We start from the raw sequence: 26,210 nt of genomic DNA, 5'->3' as shown, positions 1-26,210 counted from the left end.
CTATTACCAGGGTTTGCGATCCTCTGCAGTAATGCCGATGCCTCTCATGGTTAATATATTTAATTAATAAAACACATTTTCGTTGTAATAAAGTCCCTTTCGTTGTTCAATAATTAAATTTAAACGAATCCATCATTTTGCAATTAAATATACTGTTAAAATAAATATATATATATAAATAAATGTATATTTATATATATATTTATTTTTTGACAGTATATTTAATTGCACAATGATGGATTCGTTTAAATTAAATTATTGAACAACAAAACTGATTTTATTACAACGAAAATGTGTTTTATTAATTAAATATTAATTAGTACAGGAAGCTCCATTAAGCCGTTAATTCATATTGCCGGCAATAGAGCATTCTGTACTAATCATCACTTTACTTTAATGAAAACATCAAATGTTTCTTCTAATTATGTTATCACAACAGCATTATTAGAAGAAACATTTTGAATTATATGTGCGCTCAGCTGATTGGCTGATCGGCTGAGCGCACATATAAAGAGCCGGTCCGCAGTACAGTGACTTCATTGTGCTGCGGACCAGCGAAGAGGACACATCGGGGTGAGTATAGAGCTCTCCCCACCCCCTCCCCAGCACTGCTCCCCTCCCAGCAAGGAAGGGGGGTCACTTAACCCCTTCCTTGCTGGGATGGGTGCAGTCTGACATCAGTCTGGCCCCCAAGGGGTTAAGGGAGGATGTATTACATCCCCCTTAACCCCTTGGGGGCCAGACTGTAAGCAGCGATCTGTAAAGATGCTGCATACTGTAAGGAGCACAACACCGCTCACAATGATGGGTGTTGTGCTCCTGTTTGTGTGTTTCTCCCTTTTTGTTTTTCAGATATCGGTATCCTGTGGATTACGTCGGACTCGGTGGACTACGTCGATGACCAGCGGTTGTTTGGTGTTTTTTTTTTTTTTAATAAAATGGTCAATGAGGGGTGTGGGGGTGTTTTTATTTGAATCAAAAAAATTTTCACTTGTGTCTTGTCTTTATTTCTTTACTTTAAAGACTTAGTAGTGGAAGCCGTCTAATAGACAGAATCCATTACTAAGTCGGGGCCTAGTGTTAGCCGGTATAAAATGGCTAACACTAACCCCCCCATTATTACCTCAGTACCCAATGCCACCAGGGGTACTGGGAAGAGCCGGGTGCCAGTGGTCCGGAAGTGTCAAAATTGGCGCTCCTGGACTGGAGAGGCATCAGGCTGGTAAGATTTAGGCTGGGGAGGGCCTAAACCAATGGCTCTTCCCACCCTGGTGTTACCAGGCTGCTGTCGCTTGGTTTTTAACCCGGCTAGTTATAAAAACAGGGGGGACCCTATGCGGGGTTTTTTTTACATAAATAATTTTAAAAAAACGCATTGGGTCCCCCCTATTTTTATAACCAGCCGGGTTAAAAACCAAACGACAGCAGCCTGGTAACACCAGGGTGGGAAGAGCCATTGTTTTAGGCCCTCCCCAGCCTAAATCTTACCAGCCTGCTGCCGCCCCAGTCCAGGAGCGCCAATTTTGACGCTCCGGGACCACTGGCACCCGGCTCTTCCCAGTACCCCTGGTGGCATTGGGTACTGGGGTAATAATGAGGGGTTGGTGTTAGCCATTTTATACCGGCTAACACTAGGCCCCGACTTAGTAGTGGAAGCGTCTAATAGACGGAATCCATTACTAAGTCTATAAAGTAAAGAAATAAAGACAAGACACAAGTGAAAAATTTTTTTTATTCAAATAAAAACACCCCCACACCCCTTAATGACCATTTAATTAAAAAAAAACACCAAACATCCGCTGGTCATTGACGTAGTCCACCAAATCCGACGTAATCCACAGGATACCGATATTTGAAAAACAAAAAGGGAGAAACACAAAAAAACACACAAACAGGAGCACAACACCCATCATTGTGAGCGGTGTTGTGCTCCTTACAGTATGCAGCATCTTTACAGATCGCTGCTTACAGTCTGGCTACCAAGGGGTTAAGGGAGGATGTATTGCATCCCCCTTAACCCCTTGGGGGCCAAACTGATGTCAGACTGCACCCATCCCAGCAAGGAAGGGGTTAAGTGACCCCCCTTCCTTACTGGGATGGGTGCAGTGCTGGGGAGGGGGTGGGGGGTGGGGCTGAGCGCACATATAATTCTAAATGTTTCTTCTAATAATGCTATTGTGATAACATAATTAGAAGAAACATTTGATGTTTTAATTAAAGTAAAGTGATGATTAGTACAGAATGCTCTATTACCGGCAATATGAATTAACGGCTTAATGGAGCTTCCTGTACTAATTAATATTTAATTAATAAAACACATTTTCGTTGTAATAAAATCAGTTTCGTTGTTCAATAATTTAATTCTAACGAATCCATCATTGTGCAATTAAATATACTGTCAATAAATAAATATATATAAATATACATTTATATATATATTTATTTTTACAGTATATTTAATTGCACAATGATGGATTCGTTAGAATTAAATTATTGAACAACGAAAGGGACTTTATTACAAAGAAAATGTGTTTTATTAATTTAATATATTAAGTATTAGAGGCATCGGCATTCGGCATTAATGCCGGCTATTTTTGAAGTACTCCGTACGGACCGCCTGTCAATCCACGGCCGTGAATTTGCACAGTTCCAGCCGCAAACAATGGTCTTGTTAATTTTTTATGGGTCCGTTTACGATCGGGCCGTAGGCTCATACATAGTGTGCACTGTGCAGCCGTATATCGTATACTTTCCAGCGTACGCATGAACCGGAAAAATCCGGCCGATGATTTACCGCCCGCAATACAGCCGCACAGATACATAGTGTGAACCTAGCCTTAAAGGGGTTGTAATTTACTTCTATTTAAAAGCTGCTCCTTTCCTGCAGGAAGTTCCATATTCTTTCCAGTCTGACAGTGTTTTGGTGCTGCCACCTATGTCTGTAACAGGAACTGTCTAGAGCAGTAGCAAATTCCCATAACAAAAAACTCCTGCTCTCCAGACTGGAAACAATACACCACTTCCTGCAGAACATACAGCAGCTGATAAGTACTGGAAGAATGGAGGTTTTTTTTTTTTGTGAACTACCCCTTTAAATATATTTAAAAAATATTAAAATGCAGATGTTAGACAAGATTTTTTGTGCTTGTGTTAATGGTTATTATCTTTTATATGTTATTAAGCACTGCATTCTCAGCTCCACCTTGCCTTTCATAGTATTTTTTGGTGCTGTATTGGTAACATGCATTATGTCATTACAGGAATTTGTGGAAACCAGTAGAAGAGCAATGAAAGATCCTGGTGGTGGAGCAGAGGGCAGGGAGCTAAAACCGATGGTAGGTGCAGGCAAGGAGATGACCATGCTTCAAGAATTTCACTTTTACTTCCTGCCCCTATCTCTCTTCACTGACTGGGCTTGCTCTGGGGACTTTTTTGTTGTCTGTGTCACACAAGATGTTCTTCTTTTCTTGCTTATCTGCCTGCCCATTAGCTGGCTAGCAGAGTTATTGTCGCAGCTAAGACCATCACCTGTAAAGGCAAGCTGAAATAAATTGTCCTGACCTCTTTCTTTTGGGAGAACCTCTACGCTATTAGCGTATAACCTCTTGTAGAGGTAACATTTCCATTATGTTAGTGGGCATAGCCATATCTATGAAACACTGTAGGACGTATTTGTCCAGATGTTTCTTGAGATTTACATATGCATTGAAAATTCTTTGGCCAGAGAATAGGAAGATAAAAATGGAATACTGGTTACTATGCTGGTCATTGATAGTATACTGTCCCAATGAGTTGGGACAGTATACTATCTTAAGGTGCCCATACACATGATTGGGTGATCCATCCTGCTTTAGTGGGAAAAGCTCATTAGTTTACATGTATGGAGATGTCCCAACTCTCCCTTGATGGGCAGATAAAGGTTTTAAATAAAGTTGGCATGTTAGATTTTAACATACCTGAACATTTGTTCCTGTGAGGGAAGATTGGCAATGGCTTATTCCCTTGACCACACAGAAGATACATGCCCGCTTAGCAGAGAATGCCTGTGTGAGGGGAGTTGGGAGGGATAGTCATGACACACTTGTATAGTATACCACATACTGTTTTAGTATGTCTGGAAATTGTAAACCTGCTTTCAGCTTGTCATGCCTTTCATGCAAACTGGCTTGTTTGTGTTTGTTTTTTTTATATACACAATGCGAAGCTCTATTAAATAGTGTGTCCCCAATCCATGCACATCAGCACATGGATAGGAGAACTGTGTTTCTAGTCACCTGTAAGGCTCTGTTTACACTAAAGCTTCCAACTTCATTATCCTGAGAAATGTACCCTGCTGCATTATTCCTCCTCGTAAAAAAAAGGAACCTGAATAAAGATGATTAACAAAAAGCAAATGACAGCATCCATTATTGTCTGTTGTAACCCAATTGAAATAAAAAGAGTTAAGTCAAACATTAGTATGACCAGAGCCTAAACATCAGTGATGCGCTTCCATATAGGCTAGGTTCACACAATGTAAAAATCACGCCCTTTCATAACAATGGACGTAATCGTGCAAATAACGGCTGTTGATTGTGCAGTGACGTCCATTGTTATGAAAGACGGATGACATTTTTATATAGTGTGAATCTAGCCATACTGTGTGAATGTCAAACAAAAGAATTAGTGTCTGTATACCATTCGTCAGCATTTGTGGAATGTGAATGTGTTACAACAAGAACCTCTCAAAATGGAAGGGAAAGGATTCTGTTTAGTAGGGTCTGTTTTGTGTTGTAACCATCAATGTCTTTCTAGTGTCATAATAGATGTAGTATCCTGCATTAATTTTCATACTTTTCTTAACAAGTCTCACTCTAATTCTAATACACTATCAAATATTGGCTTCAATGGGAAAATCCACTCATGTATTGGCTTGTTTTCCCTGAACCATTGCAGAATATGTCTACAAAGGAACAGCTACTCTCCACTTTTTTTCAAAGAGTTGATGGGAAGTTCCTTTTAGAAGTGCATGAACGAATATTGTAGTCTATTGGAAAATGTAGAAAGTTATTTTCATAACAGCGAGGGCTGGACACAGCAGGAGGGGATAGTGGAAGGAAGAGAACATTGTAATTCTTCTGAACTGGAAAAGTGCTGGAACAATTTTTATACCAGCATGTTCATCTTTCTTCTGAAGGCTATGAAATCCAATATCAGAAATCTTACAAGTACAAGTGATTCTAATTTATGTATTACCATTACATGTAGTTATTTTAGCAGTGACATTTTCTATCATTGTCCCTTATAGTATGCCCGCACCAAGATTCTCTAAATCAGTCCAGAGAATGTATCTTTCTTGAAATTCCCAAAAATAGGTGTTTCAAAAATCCTCTCTTTAATATCCTCTCTATCTGTCCATGAGACGCTGCTCTGACTAAAGGGATAATATTTTGAAGGATAAAACAATGGATAGCTTATCTGACACCCGGCTCCCCTGCCAATCAGCTGTTCAGCGCCTGCACTACCGTGTTCTCTGTGTACTGCAGCCTCGACTTCTATTCATTTGTAGGAGCTGAGGCTGCAGTAACCCAGCATTGCCGCCACAAAGACAGAACAAACTGCTTCCAGCTTCATTCGCATTATGTGGGATTTGAACAGCTGATCGGCAGGGGGGCTAGTTGTTGACAATCAACTATTGATAGTCTATTGTGTGGTTATACTATCAGTTCTTTTATCCTAGACAACCCCTTTGGTCATAGAGCTGTTTTCCTTTAAGTTTTTACCGATCTGTAGTATTCTTGCCTTTATAAAATAGTCTACAACTAAGTTGTGCGTGCTCTTAAACAATATAACTGTGTATCTTAACGCAGAAGTCCGGTGAAAATTTTTATTAAAGTATTGTATTGCCCCTAAAAAGTTATACAAATCACCAATATACACTTATTATGGGAAATGCAAATAAAGTGCTTATTTCTCTGCACTTATTACTGCATCAAGGCTTCACTTTCTGGATAAAATGGTGATGTCACGACCCGACTTCCAGAGCTGTGCGGGCTGTGGCTGCTGGAGAGGAGGGACACACTGCACAGGGCACTGGAGGGACACAGAGCATCCCCCTGCCATCATCCTCTCCAGCAGCCACAGCCCACACAGCTCTGGGAGTCAGGTCATGACATCAAGTGAAGCCTTGATGCAGTGCAGGGAAAAAGCACTTTATAAGCATTTCCTGTAATAACTATATATTCATAATTTGTATAACTTTTGAACTTTTGGGGAACAATACAATACTTTAATAAAAATTTTCGCCGGACTTCTCCTTTAATAGGGCACTTTGGGCCTTTGGTACACAAAAATGCTGCTCATAAAAAAAGAGAGAATCACAAAGTATTTTTCGACAATTTTTGCACATGGATTCTAATGCAGACTTGCCATAAAATCTGCTTCCCATTGATGTCAATAGAAATCCATACTGTGTGGACTTTTTTTAAAAGTTGATTTAAATTCCACATAACAGAAAAAAAGAAGTGACATGTCTCTGGTTGACACAAGATTAGTTTTGGGTAGTCATGTGGATTAGCCCCATCCACACTCTGTGCTTAGTCCCGTTCATTTGACTATAGCATCTTCTTTACCATCCTACAATCTGTAGTACCCTAAAATCCTTCTCTATCACCAGAAAAAAAACATATTCAGTACTATAATATAGAAATCATAGCTGCACCCTCTCTCCTTTCTCTTTTTGTCTGATACTGCATGCTATGAGTGAGCAGAAAGGAAGCGACATCTTATTGGTAAGAGCACGCAGCTCTGACATCACACATTAACATTCTAATAACGGCTTTTGGTATGCTTTTGACTGGGGGTTGTAGTGTCTAGTAGCTTTGATAACCTTCAAAGGTACATCAATGAATTCTCCAAGTATCCAAGAATAAACCGAAGAGACTATTTTCATCTTTTTTGGCCAAGATGCAATTTGTCTATTTAGTACATAGATATTGGCAACTACGGTAGTTGAGAACAATTCCGGTTCATCTACTTCTGGCTGGAATCCACATGTGATGTATATAACAGTTTCATACTTTCTCAGTACTTATTCCACTCGCAATACACTGCTTTCATCTGCCCATTGTTGTGTGTTATTATTTCCATGCTGAATTCCATCTGAGATCATCCTTATATGACTTTGTTTTCTAGGCTTCGGGAACAAGTTCAGCTTGAATCTAGCCCAGCAATATCGGACCCATTGACATTCCAAAATAAACACAAGCAGCCAAAATAGAAGCAGGGTTAATAATTCTCCTGTTTACTTATATAATTTGCTCTATGTATCCTATGAGTTGCTGCCAGCAGCATTGTCACATTTTTTGTGTTAGTTGTGCGGTGTGTGAAAAGGGTCAAGGTACAAAACTTGAATGGAAAAGTTATTTCTGAGTGGAAGTAGGTATTTTCCCTCTTTTGAGTCAGGTTTGATGCTTTAATACACAAGAGGCAATCTTTACACTGTCACCTGTGCTTCTGTGTTCATTATTACAGTGTCAATGTAATACAGGAATTATAGGGTTCTTCTTATTTGTTTTTTTATATAATCATTTTAAAATATTGTGACACTTTTTGGAAATGATGAGGGAATACATGCAGATATATATTTTTCATGTTTTTTTGTCGCTTTGACTATTTCTTTCCCTTGCCCTGACATTTCTGTACACTCTTGCAATTTGCACTAAATGTAACCTTAATCTTAATAACCATGGTACAGGTTGACATATACTGGAGGTCTATTAAAGTGTAGATTCTGCAGACTGAGAGGTTAGGAGCTTTGCAGCAAGAAATATACTCTGCTTGTTTCTTCTATGTACAAAAAGGCAAAGATTTATTCCAAGGTCTCATATTCCAAAAGTGAGTTGCCTGCTGTTTTGCTGTTTACTTCCTGCTCTTACAATTACTGTAAATGTTATTGTTTGTATTGACTTCATTCTAGTACTGCTATTCACAGCAGAGCTCAGGTTATTTCATTGCGGTTGTCACCTTACCAGACAACTGGTTTGCTGGTGAGTGTCTATGCAGAAACATTTATGCCATCACAAGAGGTGTCCGACAACTGGCGTACATTGTTTTGTGGCATTTGTAAAATGTTCTCTCTCCAGAAGAATTAACAGCAACTTTATAATATGGCGTCATCAAGAGGATACATTCTCACACTGAACAGGGCTCATTTAGCAATACTTCTTGGTGGCAGTTCTCTCTACTGTAAAGATCAAATTGAAGACTATATTGCCAATCTCTCTGATGGCATTTTTTTTTTGTTATTGGTCAATGGCCTGTTTCTTTTGAGTGGTCTATAAAAGCTTTAAAAGAAATGGCCTTTAATTGTTTCTATATTTATAATGTTGGAGAAGTCTGTATGTCTTATTTTTGCTGAATTTCTGTTCTCTCAAAGGGGAAGTATCTTTATCCACTGTTGACAATGGGGGACACACTCCCCCCCCCTCTTTCCTTTGAAGCAAGAAAAAAAAATCAATAGCCCAAGCAGAGTGATGTTTTTTTTCTGTTCAGGATACTTCATCTTTGACAGTGGCAATTATTTGGGGAAATATACATTTGCATATGTCTTTTCTTTAAGATGTCTTGTTTTTAATGACTTTTGTAGGAAAACAAAAAAAAATAAATAAAAAATCTTTAACTGTCTTCATTTATTTTTCTGCAGCTAAAAATGTAATTTCACTTACTCAGAATTCTTTGTGTTTTTGGGGCTCATGAATGATGTTAATATTTACAGGGGTCTGGCTACATGATGCATTGAAGCAGACAAAATATATACATGAAGCCTATTTGAGCAGACCTGCCAAATTTGCACATGAACATGGTCTTTTTGGGGACAGGACCTCTCAAAGAAAAAAGTTTACAAAATACTGGTTAAAGTGTCTCCTGAAGTCAGCAAGCATGTTGAGCATACACATAATCACAAATAACGGAAAATAAAAAAAAATTGTTTATAATGTGTCAGTTTACTGATTCCCTAAAATGCTAAACCCTTACGTTCCTTGTGCCCAGCATTGATCCTCATCTGATTTATAGTCTCCAGCAAGGCTTTGTATCTAACTAATTACTGGTTTCCAACCTGCTGATGCATAATGCTGTTCTACACTGGATGAGGAACCAGGGGGCCTCAGTGCTATTCACTGATGATGGTTGATATTGAAGACATCAAGGAGAAAGCCGGGGCCATTTATTTTATTTTTTTATAGCACAACAATTCTTATCACTGATAACTAAGTTTTACTCCTAAACCAAGCTGTGGCACCAGACAAATGTCCAGGAGGCAGTCCTCTCAGCTCCCCCTAATGTGACTTTGATACAAGGGACTGCGTTCTGGACACTTCCCTGGTGTCCTAGTTGTGTGTTGTTTTTTTTTAAGGTTTTATTTAAACATTGCGGTTTATCATAAACAACAAACATAAAACACACCAAGACACTCAAGAGCCCCCAAAATCAGGTAGATCAAATGAGGTATAAGGCAGCGCAACTGGCAGATCAGTCCGAGAAATCCAAGGCAGTCTAGGGAAATTGTTAGGGCATGACAAAAACGTTGCTCCCCTCCTTCACAGGACAGACCATGGGAAGCAAATTAGATCTAGGGTGAAGTAGGCGTCTCTGGTACCGCTATCCACTGAGACCACACCTTTTCAAACTTCTTAGGACAGTTTCTCTTGAACATTCTCCAAACTGCGGCCCTCCAGCTGTTGCGAAACCACAACTGCCATCATGCCCAGACAGCTAAAGCTTTAAATTTGGCTTTATTTTAATTTATTTGTATAGCGCCAACAGAGCATTTTTTTTATACACAATACAGAGGTTACATTTATACATTAGAGAATAAAATAGGTAAAATAAATACAGATACAAAGGGAGTGAGGGACCTGCTCACAAGAGCTTACAGACTAGGAGGACACGACAGGCAACAAGTGCTTTATTTGCCAATGATCCAGCCATTGTACATAGAATCATAAAGTGCCTAAAGGTGATTGGGTGAGCCAGTCACATGACATTGAGTACAGATAGAAAGTACATGGCACCAAAGGAGATATAGAGTACAAAGTGAAGGGATAGCTGAAGGAGAGACACGTTTAGGGAATGTTATAAGTGTGTCTGAAGAGATGAGTCTTCAGGGCACGCTTGAAACTGAGTGTTGGGTATGAGTCTGAGCTCTTTGGATAAAGCATTCCAGAGAACTGATGCAGCACGGGAGAAGTCGAGTGAGAGGTCCTGATTATGGAAGATGTTAGTGTAAGATCATCAGCAGAAAGTAGAGCATGAGAAGGATGGTAGGTGGAGAAGAGGGAGGAAATGTATAGAGGGGCAGAATTTTGGAGAGCTTTATGGATGAAGGTGAGTTAGAAAGATTAAAGGGGTAGTGTGGCAGTAAACAATTATTCACTAACACACATTACAAATTTATACAACTTTATAATGTATGTTATGTTAGTGAATGGCCCCCTTCCCCGTGTTCCCCCCCCACCCACGCTAGACCCAGAAGTGTAGTGCTCTATACTCACCTGATTCGTGTCAACCCCTATCCGCCATCTTGTGACAATGATGTCATCTTTGGGAGGCCGGCCGAACCGCTCCGACCATCCCTCGTGGCGGCCCCCCTCTGCCACGTCTTCAGCTGCTCAGCCGCGATTGGCTGAGCATAACTGTGCTCAGCCAATTGCGGCTGAGCAGCTGATGACACGGCAGAGGGGGGGGCGGCGGTTAAAGTGGTTCGGCCGGCCTCCGGAAGATGACATCATTGTTACAAGATGGCGGACGGGGGTCGACACGAATCAAGTGAGTATAGTACACTTCCGGGTCTAGGTTTGAGAAATAGAGAGGTCATAATGTTAAAAAGAGCAGATAGACAGTCACTAGTATTTTGTAGGAATGCAAGGTAGATGTCACGGGAAGAAGTAGATCATCAGCGTAGATGTGGTAGTTAAAGGGGAACTTCACATAAGGAAAAAATTGTTTTCTATTTAAAGTACATTAAAAGTTATATAGATGTGTCTGTACGGTTCTGCCACACTGGTAGCTAATAGAAATCCAGGAAGTGAAGAATAATGGCCTCTGTGCCAATTCACAGTGTCTCCTGCTCCCACCCTAGGAGACAAATCTTCCATGCCTCTGTCACATTGTGTGTGTTTGCTGAGCACAGGCTGATGATGCAGACAGGGGGCAGAGCGTGATGTCACAGGATACAGAACAAAACCCCCCCAAAACAAATGGATTTTTGGTAGTTTCAAAACTGGGATAGATAGGTAAGTGATGCTATATGCTTCTGGAGAAGTTTAATTTTTTTAACCTCTACCTGGAGTTTCCCTTTAAGGCCAAACCTGTTGATGGTCTGTCTGATGGGAGCTGTATAGAGGGAGAAGAGGAGGGGACCCAGGACCGATCCCTGGGGAACCCCAACAGTAAGAGGTAAAGGAGAAGAAGTAGAGCTAGAGAAGGATACACTGAAAGAGCAGTCTTGAGGCTAAGAGAATGACACTGCTGAATGACAAACACTGCTGAGAGATCCAAGACTATCAGCAAGGAGCAGTCCTTGCTGTCTGGTGTCCTTAGACAGCTCTTTGGTCTTGGCCATTGTGGAGAGGTTGGAGTGTGGTTGATTAAAAGCTTCTTAAAGCAACTCTGTACCCACAATCTGCAAGCAGGAAGAGGGTTAAACGGCTGATTCAGATGTAGTAAGTATCTTCAACTTCACTTTAGAAGATTCACTAACTTTCCTTCCACTTTGGGAGAAAAAAAGTGCATTTGATAAAGCAGAAAATACGGTATTTAGTTTTTTGGCACCAAATTGTCAGCGATGCAAAGGGAAAAGTGGGTGTATCAAGAGGAGAAGGCAAGTTTGCTAAATGGATGTTTGTATAGAAAATCCCACCAAGGGCAACATGTGTATTACGGTTGTATGTTCTCTCTGTCTGTATGTTTCCTCCCACACCCGAAACATACAGATAGGTGACTAGATTGTGAAGGACCAAAATGGACAAACTATGTAAAGTGCTGCGAGAATAACCAGTATAACTATATGAGAAGAGATACCGAATATCTTTTTAAATGGCTAATAAGCATTCATCTATAGTCTGCTAATTCAGTGCTTTTCAAGTCCAGTCCTCAAGTTCCCCCAACAGACTATGCTTTGAGGACTTTCTTAGTACTTAGGACTTTCACATGTGATGTAATTATAGTCGGGGATTACCACAAGTGTCCTTTGTATGGGATATCCTCCAATCATGACCTGCTGAGGGTATTTAAGGAATGTGGTTGAGAAACATTGCTCTAGTTTACCAGATTGTAACATTCTATTACTGATACGGTTTGCATACAAAGTACAGTATTACTTATACAATGGCTGCTGACTTGTATAATCTGCAATCTTGAGCGCTCTCTAGTGCACAAAAGATAGAATGCAATTACTAGAGCTACAAGCAGTGTAGCCTGAGCCTTATACTTATCCTAAGCAATTATATAAACTCAAGTAATAATTTAGTTATTTTAAATAGAAAAAGTTTTTCCTATATGGTTACATTATTAACATAATTAAATTCTATATGTATCTACTAGATTTACATTTTATGTGCCGTTATATATGTTTTTCCTTGAATATTTGCCATGTTACAGCTCTGTTACAGCAATAAATTCAGCACCAAAAGCAGGATCAGATTGACTCACCATTTAAAATGATAGTTTTAAGCTACTTAAATAAGTATTTATTGAATGCTTCTAAAATTGCTAAAATATTTTCAGATTATTTTATGCAAAGCTCTGAAAACAACTCCTCCACATCAGCTGTAGCTGTTAAAGGTGTACTTGTGCGATTTAAATTAAATTTTTTGCTGTGCTTCCATACAAGATGTTATATGATATTATGATATCATATTATAATATTTATATAATATAATAATATGCTATTCTTACCTCACCATACTCGCCCGGTGTCCACCTGCGGTGTACTTGTGTCCCCGCTGAAGGGTTCCACCGCCACCTTGGAGACAAGCTTGTCTTGGCAATGACAGCTGGTTCAGCCAAAAGTTTACTTAAATAGAATAATAGCTGAGCAGGGTGCTGCTGCTGAGACGAGTCCGAAGTGGCAGCGGTATCGTTTAACGTGGGACCTGGTGACCCATGAGAGAACATAATGATGGAGCATGGTGAGATAAAGATAGCTGGTTTATTATGTTGTATGGAAGGGCAGAAATATATCAAAAGTTTACCCAGATGCCCTATGACAGCACGCCGGGAGAGGTCCTCCCACTGGAGGACAGGAATCCTGAGAAGATAAAAGCTTTACACACCTCTTCCCACCTCAGTTTAGGTTTCCTGCCCTGTGGATAGGAGGTCTCTGAAGTGCCACATCCTGGGATAAAGATCATTCCTCTCCATTAGGTTGCAAAAATTTGTCTCCAGACTAGTGATGTCACGATACCAGAATTTTGAGTTCGATACCAATACCAACTTTTTTTTTTCAATGCTCGATACCAATTCGATACTTAATAAATTATATTTTTTTTAAAAAAACACAAGAGTAGAGATCCCCCCCGACTGTCAGGTCTGTACGAACCATATTACTTTATAAATAAAGTTTCCATTATTTAAAATAAATGTTCTTAAAAAAATAGCCCTATTCTGATTCTTAACATGGCTGTGGGGCAATCTGTAGTTTTATTTAGTAGCACGTTTTTATGTGGTACTGAATTTGGTGGTTTCTCCGCTTGCACCATTTACCGTGCGTCATCAGGAAGGTGATAATCTTATAATATGCACAATAACACTTCAGATATCAGGGGGGATGATGGGAACTGTAGTCATGTGATACACTTCAGCTATCAGGGGGATGATGGGAACTGTAGTTATGTAATACACTTCAGCTATCAGGGGGGATGATGGGAACTGTAGTCATGTAATACACTTCAGCTATCGGGGATGATGGGAACTGTAGTCATGTAACACACACTTCAGCTATCAGGGGGATGATGGGAACTGTAGTCATGTAATACACTTCAGCTATCAGGGGGGGATGATGGGAACTGTAGTCATGTAATACACTTCAGCTATCGGGGATGATGGGAACTGTAGTCATGTAACACACACTTCAGCTATCAGGGGGGATGATGGGAACTGTAGTCATGCAACACACACTTCAGCTATCAGGGGGGGATGATGGGAACTGTAGTTATGTAACACACACTTCAGCTATCAGGGGGATGATGGGAACTGTAGTCATGTAACACACACTTCAGCTATCAGGGGGATGATGGGAACTGTAGTCATGTAACACACACTTCAGCTATCAGGGGAGATGATGGGAACTGTAGTCATGTAATACACTTCAGCTATCAGGGGGATGATGGGAACTGTAGTTATGTAACACACTTCAGCTATCAGGGGGATGATGGGAACTGTAGTCATGTAACACACACTTCAGCTATCAGAGGGGATGATGGGAACTGTAGTCATGTAACACACACTTCAGCTATCAGAGGGGATGATGGGAACTGTAGTCAAGTAACACACACTTCAGCTATCAGAGGGGTTGATGGGAACTGTAGTCATGTAACACACACTTCAGCTATCAGGGGGATGATGGGAATTGTAGTTATGTAACACACACTTCAGCTATCAGAGGGGATGATGGGAACTGTAGTCATGTAACACACACTTCAGCTATCAGAGGGGTTGATGGGAACTGTATTCATGTAACACACACTTCAGCTATCAGGGGGGATGATGGGAACTGTAGTCATAGCAGAGTTGAGTGAGGGAGCCGCAAGTTAGAACTTAGCAGCGGGGGGAGGGGGGCATGGCCGCAAGTTAGCAGCGGGGGGAGGGGGGCATGGCCGCAAGTTAGCAGCGGGGGGAGGGGGGCATGGCCGCAAGTTAGCAGCGGGGGGAGGGGGGCATGGCCGCAAGTGACGGGGGAGCCGGGGTAGGGAGCCGCTGCATGACAGATAGCAGAGTTGAGTGAGTGAGGACCGGGCCGCGCGAGTGAGTGGGGACGGAGCAGCGGGTGACAGGGGAGGAAGCCGACAGCTGAGGAGAAGTGTTGGCAGAGGCAGACTGACTCGGAGTCGGCACGCAGGGTGATTATTGCCATACCTGTTCTGCACATGCCACGGGGAAGCCCTGTCAGCACTGTAACCGGAGGCTAAAATGGCCGAACAACACTGCCAGGGACATTATAACAAGGCTGAGGCGGGAGAAACATCCAATCGACTACGGGAGGCTGGCCAAAGGAGGGGAAGTTAACGAATCAGGTAAATTTTAGAAGCTGGGGGCGGCAAACAACAGCAAATGACAGCAGGGGGAGGGCAAGGGCTCGTCATCTTGCCGCCGGCCATGTTTTCCAGATTATCCTCTGTTAAACTGCGCAGATGTTGCACAGTTTAAAAATAAAGTATCGATACCAGGGAATCCTGGTATCGAACCGGTTTTTGCCCTGAAATATCGATAGTAGAATCAATATTTCGGTGCATCGTGCATCCCTACTCCAGACAGCAGCCCAGAATCTGGTGCGGGCTGCGGAGGGTACAGGGTTTCTCGTGCAGTCTTCCGGCAACTTTCCCTGCTGCAGCAGCCTGTCCCGCCAGGTTTAAAGGGGGGAGGGTCCGGAGGGCTGTAGATGTATGTTCCTGGGCAGCGTGGTGTGTGTGCACAATGCCACGTGCTATGCTGATGTTACACACAGGGCGGTGTTGCAAATGACATGATGCAGAGCTTGGTGTAAACCCGCCCAATACAAAAGGCATGGGCACTTTGTGTCTCAAAGCGGCCAGGAGAGCCAGGACTCCCACCAGCCAGCCTCACCATTGACTAGTGCAAGCATCCTCCAGTTTGCCAGCATGTCAGAGTCTGCAGACAAAAAAGAGAAAGGACACCATGAAAGATCATCCAGGACCTCATAATGAGTGTGCAGATTGCAAGGCCCTGGTAGATGACAATTATTCTAGATCCCTGTGCCCTTCCTCCGTGGATAAGTTGATCACTCAGAAAAGCCTCCAATAGGAATTTTTTTATTTTTATTTAAACAACAGGAGTCTTTCCAAAACAAAAAACTGTATAGGAAGCCCTTTCATGCCCCACTCCCCCCCCCCCCAGGAAAACTGCAAGTTTAAAGCCCCAGGAAACAACAGAGGCTTCCTTTTCAACTCCAAAGACCATACATCCAAGCCTTCCTAGCAAGGATGGGATCCCATTGGGGGTGCATCTGTCTCTTTTTCCTAGGCCTAGAGGGACATTTCCTCCAAACCTTGGGTTCTCAATTACATCTCAGAAGCATGGAATTGAGAAGCATTCCCAGAGACAGATTTCTTCCCACCAGGATCATTTCAGACAAGACAAAATGTGTTGGCTTTGGTACCCCCTTTCCCAGCATCATCAGGGTTTCTATTCTCCCCTGTTCTTATTAAAAAAAAAAAAGCCTTATAGCTCTTTCAGGGTAATAATATCAATGGGTTAAACAAGAACCTAGCATACAACAAATTTTGCATGGATACCTTAAAGTCTTCTGTTTCCAGACTGTGTCATGGTGTCAACAAACCTGGAAGACACATATTACCATGTACCCTTACATCAATCATATCAGGAATTTCTAGGAGTAGAAGTTTATCTATCACAAGTGGGTGAATCTACAGTACACAGCTCTCCCCTTTTGTTCCTATCAGGGACCCAGAGCCTTTATGAAAATCAGAGCAGGATATTCTCTTTATTCCCAACTTCCTTCTAGTGGCAGACTAAGCTCCCTGCCTAGAGCTTCATCTCTAGCTGGTGGCTAATATCAAGAAACTAGGATGAAACATAAATGTAAAAAAATCAAATATGGTGCCTTCTGCATTTTTCTGGGGACCCTGTTAGATTCTACCCTTTAATTATCTCTTCTTCCTCTGCAGAATTGGTCATACAGAGAGGGCAAGAGTTGTTTCTGACTCACAGCCTGACTCTGAGAAAGGCCTATGTCTGTTTACATCATGCATCACCGCAGTCCTATGGGCCCAGTTCAGATAGAGGGATCTCCAGTGGTACATAGTTATATAGAGGTCAGACATAGTGATATGTGCAGCTGTGTCCCGCCTCACTCACTGATTGGCTGAGCAGGCATTTCAGAATGGGGCCGTGACATCACAGGTTTGGGATCCCCACAGGGGCATCCAGCATCAAGGAAGAGAATAGCACATACACATACATACACACAAACACACACACACAGCCTGCTGCAGCCATAGCACATAGCCATAGCATTGCTGCACTTGTTTAGAGTTCTAAGTGCAGCAAGTGATAGATCAATGACATTGAACTTCTGTCCCTTTACACTAAAGCAATATCAGGTTTCGTAAAGAATGTACTCACAGCACATAGCAGAGGCGGGCAGCATGGGTGACAGCAGTGTTATAACTCTGCAGCTGATTAGTATATGTATAATATATATATATAGAGAGAGAGAGAGAGAGAGAGAGAGAAATTGAGCTGGTGGGGAGGGGTCTTAAAGCTGCTAGGAGGGGACAAATGGGTGATGATGTAGTTACGCGTATATAAATTCATACATCATGTATGTAAGATAAACACTGATTCCAGTGACAATAGTTGTTTAAGAACAATTTATTGCTACTTACTCTCCATTTAAAGTGAAACTATGAGCAGTTTAGACGGATCTAACCTGCTGAAATCTCCCTTTTGTGCACAGGGGGCTGAGGATCTAAGTAAGTCTCTTACCTTTATCCTTTGCACCATTTCCATGCATTAAGTAGTTTTATCCACAGGCTAATCGAGCACTTTGGAGCATTGGGAATGGGACTATGCCCCCAGAGCGCTGTTCTAACCTGCCCCCAGCCAGCCAGCTCTGTTGATATTCATTAGGAGTGGTGGTCCAGTCAGGGGTGGATTGGTGCTCTGGGGGTTGTAGTCCTGCCCCCAGTGCTCCAAAGCGCTCGATTAGCACTCAATACACAGAAACAGTGCAGAGGATTTAGGCCTTCATCCTCAGCACCCCATACACAAAAGGGAGATATCCTCTTTAAAGGTTCATCTTTAAGGCCAGGAAAACACTGACTTTTGGTAGTGCTGCAGGATTGAGTTTAAGGCTGTATCCACACGTTCAGTGTTTCTCTTGGTCCGTGAATATGTCCGATAGCTACCTTCTTAATCTGTGCAAAACCATCCGTGTTTACATCCGTTTTGCATCCATGTCCATGTTTTTCATAGATCTGTTTAACCCTTTGAGGACCAGGCCCAAAATGACCCAGTGGACCGCGCAAATTTTGATCTTAGTGTTTTCGTTTTTTCCCTCCTCCCCTTCTAAGAGCTCTAGCACTCTCAGTTTTCTATCTACAGGCCATGTAAGTGCTTGTTTTTTACAGGAATAGTTGTACTTTGTAATGGCGTCATTCATTTTACCATAACATGTATGATGGAATCCCAAATATATTATTTATGAAGATATAAATAGGTGAAATCGTAAAAAAAGAATGCAATATGGTAACGTTTGGGGGGTTCCTGTGTCTACGTAATACACTATATGGTAACAGCGACATGATACTATTATTCTATAGGTCAGCCCGATCACAACCATTAGCAGGTTTACACAGATTCTCTAATGTTATATATGTATTTTTTTTATGAAATCCTTTTTTTTTGGCAATTAAATATTAATAAAATGGGCCTATTGTGACGCTTATAACGGTTTTATTTTTTCACCTACGGGGCTGTATGGGGTGTCATTTTTTTCCGCCATGATCTCTAGTTTTTATTAATACCATATTTGTGAAGATCGGACGTTTTGATCACTTTTTATTGATTTTTTTAAATATATAATGTAACATAAAATCGGTAATCTGCGCACTTTTCCCCCTCTTTTCGTGTACGCCGTTCACCGATCACAATGACGCTTGTTATATTTTAATATAACAATTACGCACGCTACGGTATATTATATGTTTATCTATTTATTTTTATATGTTTTATTTATATAATAGGATGGGGGGTTATTTCAACTTTTATTGGGGGAGGGGTTTTGGGGTAGTGTAATAGTGTTTTGAACTTCTTTTTTTTTTTACACATTTGAAGTCCCTTTGGGGACTTTTACATACACTAGTTTGATTTCTACACTGATGATTGCTATGCCATAGGCATAGCATTGATCAGTGTCATCGGCGATCTGATGTTTTCAAATTACATTGATTATATTACATCTGTGTTTTTCAAGGATGAACAGGGATGTCTCCTCCGTGTACATCTGTAACAAACACGGATCTCCTTGATTTCTATGGGGAATCTGTACCGTGCTTCCGTTCCGAGTTATGACATGTCCGTGAAAACACTGAACATGTGAATAGCCCAGTACAAAGCAGTGCGCTATAAATTTGTCCGTGCACACAGACAACTTTAGAAAACGTGTGAATGCAGCCTAATTATTGAGCTACAGCTGAATTCCAAAGCACTTGAGTTGTGTGCAATCTTGTGGACTGAGGCTGTCACTCACAGTGTGTAGCATTGGCCAAATATGGTCCAGATTTGCCAATCTGTGTCTGGTTTTGTCTGCATAAAATGTGTCTGATTTATGTCTTGCTAAATCTGGGCCAATGTTTCAGACCAACTTCTAAAATAGAATGGAACAAGATCCCTGTAAAACTCAGGAATAGTGTTTTGAATGTTCCAAGTAAAGCAAGTTTTTTGCTTTGTTTTTCCTGATGGTATTACCATACTACAAACCAACAATACATAGTTACATAGTTACAAAGTTAATATGGTTAAAAAAGACACATGTCCATCAAGTTCAACCAAGGAGGGGATGGATACAGGGAAGGGGGAGGGGTGATAGGTTCTATACATATGCATTTATATTATTTTGCTCTAAGAACTTGTCTAGCCCTGTTTTGAAGCCCTCTACTGTTGTTGCTGTGACCAGATCCTGTGGTAGACTGTTCCACAGATACACAGATAATGGCCCATTGCAAATAATGGCCACACTCTAACCGCTAACAGCCAATCACAGCACATATGCAAATAGCTGAAATATAGCAGCCAATAGGAATTCTAAGGTCTTGTCAGTCAATGTATCACGCCATCCACAGTCACATGTCCACTATTGGCCAATAGAAGATGTAATATATTGAAGGTCCTTAACGATTTTGTCTCACTGACATGAGTAAGATTGTCATGGCAACCGAGCAATGATCTTTACCATTTTAAGTACCCAGATGGCTCTTAAAGGGACCCAGGTCGCCCTTAAAGGAACGCAAGTCGCTCTTAAAGGTACCCAATTAGCTCTTAAAGGGACGGGAACCATGTCGCTCTTAAAGGGACCCAAGTCGTTCTTAAAGGGAGCCAAGTCGCTCTTAAAGGGGCGGGACCCAAGTCGCTCTTAAACCATAGCTGCACCAGGACGTTACTGAAAGTCCTCGTGCCGCTATGGGAGTTCAGAGGGGGGTCGCGCGGCGACCCCCCTCTGAACTGCCGCGATCCCGGGTGCCGCATGTAGCCCGGGATCGCGGCTATTAGCGGGCACGGTCCGATCGCCGTGCCCGCTAATTAAGTACTTAGAAGCAGCTGTCAAAGTTGACAGCTGCTTCTAAATACTTGCTAATCTCCATACCTGGTGGTCTAGTGGGGGGATCGCCCCCCTGCGGCGCGATTGCGGGGGGGCGATCCCCGCATCCATCCCGGGCCGGGGTCTGCTCCGTAATGGCGCTGATCCCGGCTCGGCATTCTATTGCTTTTGGCTGCAGCAGCCAAAAGTAATAGAACACCGATCTCATGGATTCATGCAGTATAACTATACTGCATGGATCTCTATGAGAGATCAGAGTGCATATACTAGATGTCCCCCAGGCGGGCTTCTAGTATATGTGTAAAGTAAAAGACAAATGTATTTTTAATAACACAAAATCCCCTCCCCTAATAAAAGTCTGAATCACCCCCCTTTCCCCATTTTATAAATAAAAATAAATAAACAAACATGTTTGCTATCGCCGCATGCGTAATCGCCCGAACTATTAATTAATCACATTCCTGATCTCACACGGTAAATGGCGTCAGCACAAAAAAATCCCAAAGTGCAAAATTGCGCATTTTTGGTCGCATCAAATCCAGAATAATTGTAATAAAAAGCGATCAAAAAGTCGTATATGCGCAATCAAGGTACCGATAGAAAGATCACATCATGGCGCAAAAAATGACACCTAACACAGACCCATAGACCAAAGGATAAAAGCGCTATAAGTCTGGGAATGGAGCGATTTTAAGGAACATATATTTTCTTTAAAAGGTTTTAATTTTTTACAAGCCATCAAATCAAATAAAAGTTATACATGTTACATATCGTTGCAATCGTAAGAACTTAAGGAACATATATAACGAGTCAGTTTTACCCCAGGGCGAACGGAGTAAAAACAAACCCCCCCCCCAAATAAAAAAAAAACTTTTTTTTTTTCAATTTCACCACACATATAATTTTCTTCGGGTTTCCCGGCACATATTAGGCAAAAATTACATCTGCCATAGCAAAGTACAATTAGTTGCGCAAAAAATAAGGGCTCATTTGGGTCTCTAGGTGGAAAAATGCAGGCGCTATGGCCTTATATACACGAGGAGGGAAAAACGAAAACGCAAAAATGAAAACTGGCTGTGTCCCCTAAGGGTTAAAGGGACGGGACCCAAGTTGCTATTAAAGGGACGGGACCCAAGTTGCTATTAAAGGGACGGGACCCAAGTCGCTCTTAAAGGGTCCCATGTAGCTCTTAAAGGGATCCAAAACGCTCTTAAAGGGACGGGACCCAAGTTGCTCTTAAACGGACGGGATGCATGTTGCTCTTAAAGGTATGGGACCCATGCATGTTACTCGAAAAGGTATGGGACCCATGTTGCTCTTAAAGAGACCCATGTCGCTAGAGCGACCTGGGTCCCTTTAAGAGCGACCTGGGTCCCTTTAAGAGCGAAATGGGTCCCTTTAAGCGTGAAATTGGTCCCTTTAAGAGCGACCTAGGTCCCTTTAAGAGCGATCTGGGTCCCTTTAAGAGCGAAATGGGTGCCTTTAAAAGTGAAATGGGTCCCTTTAAGAGCGACCTGGGTCCCTTTAAGAGCGAAATGGGTCCCTTTAAGAGCAAAATATGTCCCTTTAAGAGCAAAATGGGTCCTTTTAAGAGCGACCTGGGTCTCTTTAAGAGCTAAATGGGTCCCTTTAAGAGCAAAATTGGTCCCTTTAAAAGCGACCTGGGTCCCTTTAAGAGCGACCTGGGTCCCTTTAAGAGCAAAATTGGTCCCTTTAAGAGCGGAATTGGTCCCTTTTAGAGCGACCTGAGTCCCTTTAAGAGAGACCTGGGTCCCTTTAAGAGCGACCTGGGTCCCTTTAAGAGCGAAATATGTCCCTTTAAGAGCTAAATATGTCCCTTTAAGAGCAAAATGGGTCCTTTTAAGAGCGACCTGGGTCCCTTTAAGAGCGAAATGGGTCCCTTTAAGCGTGAAATTGGTCCCTTTAAGAGTGAAATTGGTCCCTTTTAAGAGTGAAATTGGTCCCTTTAAGAGCGAAATATGTCCCTCTAAGAGCAAAATGGGTCCCTTTAAGAGTGAAATTGGTCCCTTTAAGAGCAAAATGGGTCCCTTTAACCCCTTAAAGACAGAGCCAATTTCAATTTTTGCTTTTCGTTTTTTCCTCCTTGTGCTTAAAAGGCCATAGCACTTGCATTTTTCCACCTAGAGACCCATATGAGCCCTTATTTTTTCCGTCACTAATTGTACTTTGCAATGACAGGCTGAATTTTTGCATAAAGTATACTACGAAACCAGAAAAAAATTCAAAGTATGGTGAAATTGAAAAAAAAAATCGCCCTAGGGTAAAACTGACTTGTTATATATGTTCCTCAAGTCGTTACGATTACTATGATATATAACATGTATAACTTTTATTTTATCTGATGGCCTGTAAAAAATGTAAACCATTGTCAACAAATATACGTCACTTAAAATCGCTCCATTCCCAGGCTTATAGCGCTTTTATCCTTTGGCCTATGGGGCTGTGTGTGGTGTCATTTTTTGCGCCATGATGTGTTCTTTCTATCGGTACCTTGATTGCGCATATACGACTTTTTGATCGCTTTTTATTACAATTTTTCTGGATTTGATGCGACCAAAAATGCGCAATTTTGCACTTTGGGATTTTTTGGCGCTGACGCCGTTTACCGGGCGAGATCAGGAATGTGATAAATTAATAGTTCGGGCGATTACGCACGCGGCAATAGCAAACATGTTTATTTATTTATTTATTTACTTTTATTTATAACATGGGAAAAGGGGGGTGATTCTGACTTTTATTAGGGGAGGGGTTTTTTTTTTAATAATGACACTTTTTTTTTTACTTTTACACTTATACTAGAAGCCCCCCTGGAGTTAGGGTTATTCCCCCTGGGGTTAGGGTTATTCCCCCCTGGGGTTAGGGTTATTCCCCCCTGGGGTTAGGGTTATTCCCCCTGGGGTTAGGGTTATTCCCCCCTGGGGTTAGAGTTATTCTTCCTGGGGTTAGGGTTATTCCCCCAGGGGACTTCTAGTATAAGTGCTTTGATCTCTCATAGAGATCTCTGCAGCATAGATATGCTGCAGAGATCCATGAGATAGGCACTTGTTTACTTCCGGCTGCTGCAGCCAGAAGTAAACGAGTGCCAAGCCGGGGACGGCGCCATCTTGGAGCGGTCCCCGGCCGGCTTCAGAAACGGAGATCGCTCCTCCGGGACAACGTCCCGGAGGAGCGATCTCCTCCACTAGACACCAGGGATAAACTGCGTCCGGTAATCGGACGCAGCTGTCATGTTTGACAGCTGCATCTGATTACTGTATTAGCGGGCACGGCGATCGGACCGTGCCCGCTAATACCGGCGGTCCCGGGCTACAAGCGGCCCCGCTCTGAACTCCCTTAACGGCAATAGGGCGTAAATATACGCCCTTTGTCTTAAGGGGTTAAGAGTAACCTGGGTCCCTTTAACAGTGACCTGGGTCCCTTTAAGAGCAAAATTGGTCCCTTTAGGAGCGGAATTGGTCCCTTTTAGAGCGACCTGGGTCCCTTTAAGAGTGACCTAGGTCCCTTTAAGAGCGATCTGGGTCCCTTTTACAGCGAACTGGGTCCCTTTAAGAGCAAAATGGGTCCCTTTAAGAGCGACCTGGGTCCCTTTAAGAGCGACCTGGGTCCCTTTAAGATCGAAATATGTCCCTTTAAAAGCGACCTGGGTCCCTTTAAGAGCGACCTGGGTCCCTTTAAGAGCGACCTGGGTCCCTTTAAGATCGAAATATGTCCCTTTAAAAGCAAAATGGGTCCCTTTAAGAGCGTAATGGGTCCCTTTAAGAGCAAAATTGGTCCCTGTAAGAGCGAAATTGGTCCCTTTTAGAGCGGTAAAGGTGCGCTCTTTTCAAGCACTATGTATTTCCCTGGAAATGCAAATCTAGTTCTTTTAATTTCTCCTCATAACTAAGATGCTCCATGCCCCTTATTAGTTTAGTTGCCCGTCTTTGTACCCTCTCCAGCTCTAGAACATCCTTTTTATGAATTGGGTTCCAAAACTGGACGGCATACTCCAGATGGGGCCGCACCAAAGCTTTATAAAGCGGTAATATTATATCCCTGTCCCGTGAGTCCATGGCTGTTTTAATGCATGACAATATCCTGCTGGTCTTAGAAGCAGCTGACTGACATTGTGTGCTGTTCTGTAGTCTATTATCTACAAGTACACCCAGATCCTTCTCCATCCGTGACTCTCCCAGAGTAACTCCCCCCAGGACATATGATGCATGCGGGTTATTAGTACCCAGGTGCATAACTTTACATTTATCCACATTGAACCTCATTTGCCAAGTGGACGCCCAAACACTCAGTGTGTCTAAGTCATCCTGTAACATCTGCACATCCTCCATAGACTGTACTGTACTACAAAGCTTGGTGTCATCTGCAAAGATAGAAACATTGCTGTTAATTCCATTCTCAAAGTTAACGTTCTGCAGACTGGCAATGATCTCTTCCGTTTCCTCGCCTTATGGTGTGATAATATCTTATTAAATGCCTGTAGTGTAAATCTCTTGACAAATAAAATAATTATTTTTTCCCTTTGTCTTTCATGATACCGTTCATGTGCTATAATGTGCTATAAATATGAGCTATACATAGAACAGTCATCTGTGATGCTCTTGGAGAAAACCCACATGACCTGCTACATGATACTTTAGCACATGATAATGTAACATTGCTTTAACCATGTTGCTATGTAACTCTTCGAAAACGTAAGAGAGTGCCAAAAGGGTTGTCTTAGTGTAAGCCTTTATAAATAGTATGTAAATGCTCATATATTTGGCACAATGGCAAGTTTGAACCTAAGTGTACAGTTCTGCAGCCAACATGTTGGTTTTTAACAAATACAATTTCTTTCAATACAATTTTCTATGCTGCCAGACTCTTTTATACGTACCATTGCAATTGTCACTTTATCTGTTGCTGTAGCTGTACTGCTTTCCTGGTGGCCCTCTCTTATAATAGGAGCGTAATAATTTATTGTCCGCAGAAAAAGTCCAACTGTAGATTCCAAGTTTGTTCTGAGCACCTTCCAGTAAAGTAATATTTTCTCATGTTGCTCTTGATCTTTCCTCCGGCTAACCCCAGATTGCGTCCCCTTGTTCTTGAATTTTGTTTCTTATTAAAAACACTTCCCTCCTGAACCTTATTTATTCCTTTAACATATTTAAAGGTTTTGATCTTGTCTCCCTTTTGTAGCGTGCCTCTGAATTTATTCTGTTGTATCAAAACCTTTATGTAGGTGAGGTCTCCAGATCTGGACATGCATTTGATTAGCTGTCCCTACTGCCTGGCAGCACTGATAATTCACTTAAAGTGTACTTGTCGTTATAACTTTCAAAATCTAAATCAACAGTAGATGTGATATAAAGCAAGTTTGCTATTTACATTTATTATTTTTGTTGTTGTTATCATGCTGTAAAACAAAGCTGCGCTTACCAGAAATCCAGGTCCAGTCTCCAGAAGGCAGATTTTCTGACTTGTGCTGGTTGGAAAAGAAAAACAGACTAAACACAGGAAGAGTCAGAAAACATGAAGTGTCATGTTCTTCATGATAACTAAAAAATAAATAATGAATGTAAATTGCAAATTTACTGTTGATTAAGATCTTGAAAGTTATAACAACAGTGAAACTAAGCTGTCAGAAATCACTACC

The 26,210-nt window shown here is 41.7% G+C and overlaps 1 protein-coding gene across 1 annotated transcript in view; it reads left to right on the top strand.

The window, feature by feature from the left end:
* The window catches only part of SLC44A1 (solute carrier family 44 member 1), a 104,776-nt gene extending 96,112 nt beyond the window's left edge, over positions 1-8,664 (top strand). Inside the window, exons 15-16 of the mRNA XM_069962031.1 lie at positions 3,261-3,335; positions 7,174-8,664. Of these exons, the coding sequence (XP_069818132.1) occupies positions 3,261-3,335; positions 7,174-7,197 (99 nt within the window). The 3' untranslated portion in view covers positions 7,198-8,664. The remainder of the gene's footprint in view (positions 1-3,260; positions 3,336-7,173) is intronic.
* The last annotated feature ends 17,546 nt before the right edge of the window (positions 8,665-26,210 follow it).

This window comes from Dendropsophus ebraccatus, chromosome 3, assembly GCF_027789765.1.
Source record: "Dendropsophus ebraccatus isolate aDenEbr1 chromosome 3, aDenEbr1.pat, whole genome shotgun sequence".
Taxonomy (NCBI): domain Eukaryota; kingdom Metazoa; phylum Chordata; class Amphibia; order Anura; family Hylidae; genus Dendropsophus; species Dendropsophus ebraccatus.
Note: the sequence above shows the minus strand (reverse complement) of the source record. Positions and strands in the feature narration are given on the sequence as shown.